The 8,036-nt window shown below is 43.4% G+C and overlaps 1 protein-coding gene across 1 annotated transcript in view; it reads right to left on the bottom strand.

Annotated features, from left to right (window-relative positions):
• Positions 1-5,681: 5,681 nt before the first annotated feature.
• The window catches only part of LOC145341281 (scavenger receptor cysteine-rich domain-containing protein DMBT1-like), a 48,698-nt gene continuing 46,343 nt past the window's right edge, over positions 5,682-8,036 (bottom strand). The window contains exon 14 of the mRNA XM_080186206.1: positions 5,682-5,788. Coding sequence (XP_080042332.1) covers positions 5,682-5,788 — 107 coding nt within the window. The remainder of the gene's footprint in view (positions 5,789-8,036) is intronic.

Raw genomic sequence — 8,036 nt, 5'->3', positions numbered from 1 at the left:
TGTTTCACATTTTTGAGATGTTCAACACCAAGTTGTCGGACATCGGACCAGAGCAAAGCTAAAAAACAATCGCCAAGAGCCATGGCAGAATAAGTAAATAAATTGCACGAATTCATTCAAATATCTGACATGCTCCAATTGTAGCATCCTGTTTCTTTTCTAAGAGACTTACGTGTCATTTTGTCAAATTCATTCTCCCATTCCTCTATTGCTTGTGACAATTAATTTCCCCCTCACTGAACTCAATTTATTGTCAATTCGCGCGCTTCGTGTTCACTTTCCAGAACTCTGAATTGAAATAACCTTTACTGAACTCCCACCTAGAAATCAAAGTATATGGATCATTCGGTTTGTAACAGTTCACATTAATATCTCACGGTGTAAGCGAAGACAAATAATATTTCATGTAAAACATTCACATTCTCATTAGAATCATCAGAACTAGGAACAGGAGTCGGCAATTTAGACCCTCGAACCTGCTCCGTCTATATATCCGACCATGGCTGATTTTGTATTGAACGTGGATAACTCAATGATTTTTGTGCAGATGCTCGTGAAATTATTTCCATTACAGCAAGGGGTATCTTTTGAAACGTATTGCACTGGCTGCACTTTTTTTTCGGCTGTCTGGAAACCATTAAACCATTTTACTTATTATATAACTTTACTTTGCCATTTAATTCAATTACCGAAATAATTTGCATTGTTATACACCGTTGAATATTCAGCCGACATTTCTTGCCATTTCAATTGAACCTCAAAACTGAACAGGCTAAGGGTAAATTGGGAGGGGTTACACAAAGCACGAAGAAGGTATTTTTATGATGGAGATAAGGATTGTCCTGGAGCAGGAGAGGCAAAAGGTAAGGGAGGAATTTCATCTATTACGAAAGAGGAAATCAAAGCACCATATCTTAGATGAAGCAGATCAGATGCACGAGACAGAGTTGGAGGATTCCGGTTCTCAAAGAAATATAGGCAAGTAAACAGCGAAATGATGGCAAAATAGAATAAAACACTAACAAGACGATAACTCATTAAATATTTTGGCAACTGGAAGCAATGCGGATCAGTGAGGAGCGGGATGAAAGGTGAATGGTTTTTGCTCCGGAAAGGGGTAGGGGCAGAAACGATTTGGAGTGAACATGCCTTATATTGAAATCGAAAAAAATGGTAAGTTAATGGAGAAATAACTGGAAAATCCTGCTGATTCAGATAAGTAAACATGATTGAGGGCTGCAGTGATAGTTAGGCTAACGTCGTCCGAGGCCGAACAATGCTTCGCAACTGGAATTAATTGAATTTTAGACTGCAAACTATATCCGCGTGAACTTCCTCCCAGAGTCCAAAATAAGTGCTGGTTAGCTGCCTTGGCCTTGCTAAATTCTCTCCCGGGTACCCGAACAGGCAGGAAGCGTGGTGACCAGGGGATTTTCACATAACTTTGCTGCAGTGTTAATGTAAGCCTAGTTGTGACAATAATAAATGTTCATAATTATGTAACAATAGAGCGGCCAGAAAAGGTGGTGAGTTGATGTGTGCGTCCAAATGTATTGAGAATTTATATTCTATGCTACATTCTAATTTACTTTCCCTAAGAAGGAGAGGGGCCATGTTTTTGAGGGTGAGAGTGTGATACAGGCTGATAGGATGGAGGAGATAAATGTTCTGAGAGAGGATGTATTAGCAATTTTGAAAAACCTGAGGGTCAATAAGTCCCCTGAGCCAGATGGGATACATCCCGTGATACATTGGAAGTCAAAGGATAAAATTGAGGAGCCTTTAGCTTCGATCTTTGGGCCTTCACTGTCCACGGGGAATATACCAGAGGACTGTAGGGTGGAGAATGTTGCTCCTCTCTTTAAGAAAGGAAATAGAAATGACCTTGGTAATTATAGGCCAGTTAGTCTTAACTTGGTGGTCAGTAAGTTAATGGGAAAGCTCCTGAGGGATAGGATTTATATCCATTTGGAAAGATGCAGCTTAATCTGGGATAGTCAGCATGGATTCATGAGGGGTAAGTCTTGCCTCACAAATTTGATTGAATTCTTTGTGGCGGTAACTAAGTGTGTAGATGAAGGTAGAGCAGTTGATGTCGTATACATGGATTTTAGTAAGGTGTTTGATAAGGTTCCCCATGGTAGGCTCATGAAGAAAGTAAGGAAGTGTGGGATAGGATGAAATTTGGCCGATTGGATAAGGGACTGGCTATCTCGTAGAAGACAGGGGGTGATAGTGGAGGGAAAATTTTCAGACTGGAGGCCTGTTACCAGCGGTGTACCACAGGGATCAGTGCTGGGTCTTTTGTTATTTGTGGTTTTTATCAAAGACTTGGAAGAGGGGGCTGAAGGGTGGGTTAGTAAATTTGCTGATGACACTACGATTAGTGGAGTAGTGGGTGAGCTGGAGGGCTGTACTAGGCTGCAAAGAGACAGGATAGGATGTGGAACTGCGCCAAAAGCGAATGGAATGCTGGCCTTTATAGCGAAGGGGATAGAATATAAAAGCAGGGAGGTCTTGCTGCAACTGTACAGGGCACTGGTGAGGTCACAGCTGGAGTACTGTGTGCAGTTTTGGTCGCCACACTTGCGCAAGGATATTTTGGTCTTGGAGGGAGTGCAGAGGAGGTTCACTCGGCTGATACCGGAGATGAGGGAGTTGGACTATGAAGAGAGACTAAAGAGACTGGGTCTGTACTCGTTGGAGTTTAGAAGGATGCGGGGGGAACTTATAGAGACGTATAAGATAATGAAAGGGATGGATAGGGTAGAGGTAGAGATTCTTCCCACTCAGAAAAGACAGCAGGACTAGAGGGCATAGCCTCAAGATAAGGGAGGGAGGGGAGGCAGTTTAGAACGGAATTGAGGAGGAACTTCTTCACTCAAAGGGTGCTGAATCTCTGGAATTCTCTGCCTTTTGAAGTGGTGGAGGCTACCTCGCTAAATATATTTAAGTCACGGGTAGATAGGTTTTTGACAGACAAGGGAATTAAGGGTTATGGGGAGAAAGCGGGAAAGTGGAACTGATCCACTTCAGATCAGCCATGATCTTATTGAATGGCGAGGCAGGCTCGAAGGGCTAGATGGCCTACTCCTGCTCCTATTTCTTATGTTATGTAAGTGGCAGATGGAGTTTAACCCTGATTAGTGTGAGGTGATTCATTTTGCTAGGACAAACTTGAGTGTGGATTACAGGGTCAATGGCAGGGTTCCGAGGAACAGAGAGATCTTGGGGTTCATATCCACAGATCTCTGAAGGTTACCAATCAAGTGGATAGAGCAGTGAAGAAGGCTTATAGTGTGTCAGCGTTTATTAACAGGGGTTTTGAGTTTAAGAGTCATGGGGTTATGCTGGACCTTAGTGAGACCACATTTGGGACATTGTGTTCTGGTCACCTCACTATAAGAAGGATGTAGAAGCATTGGAGAGAGTGCAAAGGAGGTTTATCAGATGCTGCCTGGTTTCGAAGGTATATCTTATGAGGAAAGGTTGAGGGAGCTGGTGTTTTCCTCTTTAGAGTGGAGGAGGATGAGAGTCGACTTAATGGAAGTTTATACAATGATGAGGGGGTTAGATAGAGTGGACGTTCAGAGACTATTTCCTCGGGTGGTTGTAGCTGTTAGTAGGAGGCACAACTACAAGATTCATGGTGGGAGATGTAGGAGGGATGTCCGAGGTAGATTCTTTATTCAGAGAGTGGTTGGAGCGTGGAATGGACTGCCTGCTGTATCGTGGAATCGGACACTTCAAGAAATTTCAAGTGGTTATTGGATAGGCACATGGAGCACACCAGCATGATAGGGAGTGGGATAGTTTGATCTTGGGTTCGGGCATAGTTTGGCGCAACATTGAGTGCCGCAGGGCCTGTATTGTGCTGTGCTGTTCTATGCTCTATATTCTATGTTAATCGGGCTGGGGAAATAATACAGACTCATATGTAAGAGCCAGATCATGCCTGAAAACCGAAATTATTTTTGATGAGATAAAAGAACAAAGAACAAAGAACCACACAGCACGGGAAGCAGGCCCTTCGGCCCAACGAACCCGCGCCGCCATCTTAACAAAGCATTTTCCTACACCTACCTTGACACTTCGTGTATGCGTATGGTTCCCCCATTGGAAACCAGATAAAGGATTAGGTGAACGAATGGAACACAGTGGCATACAATAGAATACAGTGGCTGTTGTATGTATGAATATTCAAGACGTGTTTGACAAAATTGTGCATGAAAGATAGATTGACACAAAGATTTTGTTCAAGGCGCAGCAACTGGTCAATGTTATGATCATAAGACTGAACGTTAAATGTCTCACAAATCTATGTTAAATAGCGTAATTCTTCAGCAGAGGGCATTTCTGGATGGTAATCAAAAAAGTACACTTCTTTGTGTATTGTCGAAGCTTACGCGATTTTATTTGGGACTTGACTTATTTTATTTTTATCTCTTCCACGGGGATTGGAGCAGCAGCCCCCATCCAGAATTAACCTGAAAAGACGCCGTTGAGCTCTAATGGTTGTGGTGTTTCTTCGAAGCTCCTGGAACAACTGAATGGTGCACTGGGCCATTTCAGGGGCAAAAAGGAGTTAGCAACATTGGTGAGAGAGTGGAGTCGTAGGCCATCAGGATTACAGATTTCATAAGAACATAAGAACATAAGAAATAGGAGCAGGAGTAGGCCATCTAGCCCTTCGAGCCTGCCCCGCCATTCAATAAGATCATGGCTGATCTGTCGTGGCTCAGTTCCACTTTCCCGCCCTCTCCCCATAACCCTTAATTCCCTCTCTTATCAAAAACCCATCAACCCGCTTCTTAAAAATATTTAGCGAGGCAGCCTCCACCACTTCAACGGGCAGAGAATTCCAGAGATTCACCACCCTTTGAGTGAAGAAGTTCCTCCTCAACTCCGTTCTAAACCGCCTCCCCTTTATCTTGAGGCTGTGCCCCCTAGTCCTACTGTCTTTTTTGAGCGGGAAGAGTCTCTCCACCTCTATCCTATCCATCCCATTCATCATCTTATACGTCTCAATGAGATCTCCCCTCATTCTTCTAAACTCTAACGAGTACAAGCCTAGTTTATTCAGCCTCTCCTCATAGCTCAATCCATTCGCTTAAGGGTTAGGTAAACTAGATGGGTTGTCATAACAAACTATGTTGTTTGATGACTATTTCCACCGGCAGCTATTGCAGATAGAACTGCACAACAATATGAACTTTAATCCCTATGTCACATGTTACATCTCCTGGAGGAGGAAACACAAAGAACACTTCAAACTGAAGCCTACAGGAAACTTATATCCTCTGCAAACAGCAGCTAAAGTATCATGTGGCGGCACGGTAGCACAGTGGTTAGCACTGTTGCTTCACAGCTCCAGGATCCTGGGTTCGATTCCCGGCTCAGGTCACTATCTGTGTGGCGTTTGCATGTTCTCCTCTTGTCTGCGTGGGTTTCCTCCGGGTGCTCCGGTTTCCTGCCACAGTCCAAAGTTGTGCGGGTTAGGTTGATTGGCCAAGCTAAGAAAATGCCCCTTAGTGTCTAGGGATGCATAGGCTAGAGGGATTAGTGGGCCTAGTATGTAGGGATGTCTGGGTGGGATTGTGTTCGGTGCAGACACGACGGACCGAGGGGCCTCTTTCTGCACTGTAGGGTTCTGTGATCATTAAAATGTTCGGTCAATGCCACTATGTAAGAGCGTTCAGGTTGAGATCGTCGGGGACATTATAAGGGTCAGTCTTTCGGTAAAGTTGTTCAAATGTACAAAAGCGAGACTGTAATCGATATCGAAACTCTGCAACGTGATAAAACAACTACAGACCGTGTTGCCATTCACCCCAGCAAGGTTGTGATTATGACCAGAGATGGATAGAAAACTGGTTAGCAGATAGCAATCAAAGCGTTGGCATTAATGGGTCTTTCTTCTGATTGGTGGTCACTAGTGGGTTTCCACAGGAATCTCCAACTGTTCAGGGAACTGACTGCAATGGCGGATAATACAAAGTTGAGTGGGAGGGTGAGCTGAGCTGTGAGGAGGATGCAGAGATGCTTCAGTGTGATTTGAACAGTCTCAAGGTGTGGGTATGTACATGGCAGATGCAGTATAATGTGAATTAATGTGATGTTGTCCATTTTGGTAGCAATAAAATGAAGATCGATTACCACTTGAATGGTGTAAATTCAGAGAGTTGGATACTCAGTGAGACTGTGGAGGCTTTGTGCGTCAGTCGCTGAAACTAAGCGCGCACTACAGCAGGCTGTATAGAAGGCAAATTGTATGTTCGCCTTCTTAGCATGAGGATTTGAATATAGGGACAAGAATGTTTTGCTATAATTGTGTAGGGTTGGTGAGACCACACCTAGAGTATTGTGTGCAATTTTGCTGTCCTTATCTGAGGAAGGATGTCCTTTCTGTAGAGGGTTTACCAGGCTGCTTCCTGGGGTGGCAGGTCTGGCACAAGAGGAGAGACTAAATTGGTTCGGTTTATATTCAGTGAAGTTTAGAAGAGTGAGGGAGGATCGCACAAAAACTTATACAATTGTACAATTAGACATGATAGGTTCAGAAAGAATGTTCCCACTGGTGGGCGAGTCCAGACCTCGGGGTCATAGTTTGGGCATAAGGGGTAAACATTTTAGGACTGAGGTGAGGAGAAACTTCTTCATCCAGAGCGTAGTGAATCTCTGGATTGCACTACGAAAGAATGTAGCTGAGGCCAAAACATTGTCTGATTTCAAGAAGAAATGAGATATTGCTTTGGCATCTTAAGTGATCAAGGGATATTTGTGGAGAGGAGGGATCAGGATATTGAATTCGATGATCAGCCATGATCAAAATGAATAGCAGAGCGGGGTTAAAGGGCCGGGTGGCCTACGCCTGCTTCTAGTTTCTATGTTTCTACTTGCAGACTGAAGTTGAACAAGAATCACAAGCAGATCCTGGAACTCAAGGTCAAATTTCGCCAAGTGTCAAAGATAAGGAAGAATCTGTTGAAAAAAGTGCAGGAGTAATTGAATGTTGAAACCTTACATTTTGGCAATGAAGATACAAAAAAAGACAAATTAAACTAGTTTTCAGTTTTCAGACTTTAATAAGCATGCCACTGTTCCTATAACATTACCACTTGGCGACCTTCTGCTCGTGCAATATATATGAACTCTCTGGGAAATATTGAGAAAATCTTCTTGAGTAATAATAAAAGATCGTGTTCCACTCAGCTTGCCCTTTTTAACATTTGAGGTTACACATGGCGATGCGAATCTGGAATTCGTGAGTGGCATTTTCGTACTTTGTCCATTTATCCGATTTGACTGTGTATCCGCCATGAGTAACTGTTTATCTGCGTATCTTGAACTGAATTCGGGTGCGCAATCAGTTACCTGGACCTTTCAGAAGTAACGTTTTCAGTAGCAGGGGAAGTTATACAGATTGGGAGCTGTGTGCAATGCAATGAGTTGGCTAGGGGTGCAGATACACTTGTGATTTATGCCTGTGGCATCAAGGATTATGCTCTGACAAAAAAAAACATATTCGCAACAAAAATACAGGCAATCACATTTTGAGTTAAAACAATAACTGCTCGGAAATCCGATGCTTTAGCAATCCAAGCCCAATTCACACAGATATATTGGAATGAAATCAATCGACATTCCAATAGCTGACACGGCTGTGCATATGCTACACACACACACACACACACACACACACAATGGTATTTATGCTGTGGGCAAAATCAAATCCTGGTGCAGAGTCATAGAATCTTATAGCGGCAGAAAACAAACTTTCCAGCACATCGTGCGTGCACTATCTCTGTGAAAATGATTCCCATCAGTTACACCGTTGCCCCTTCCCCAGATTCGTTTTGCTTAATCATTCATTGGGTGTCGGCTCCGCTACCTGGACCAACAGTTATTTCCCATCCCTAATTGCTCTGGAATTGAATGTCTTGCTAAGTCATGTCAGAGAACGGTTCAAAGTGAGCCACAGAGCTGTGGACTTGGAATCACGTATAGCCACAGCAGATGAAACAAAAGAAAACAGA

Source organism: Carcharhinus amblyrhynchos, chromosome 3 (assembly GCF_965287045.1).
Source record: "Carcharhinus amblyrhynchos chromosome 3, sCarAmb.v2.hapA, whole genome shotgun sequence".
NCBI lineage: Eukaryota > Metazoa > Chordata > Chondrichthyes > Carcharhiniformes > Carcharhinidae > Carcharhinus > Carcharhinus amblyrhynchos.
Note: the sequence above shows the minus strand (reverse complement) of the source record. Positions and strands in the feature narration are given on the sequence as shown.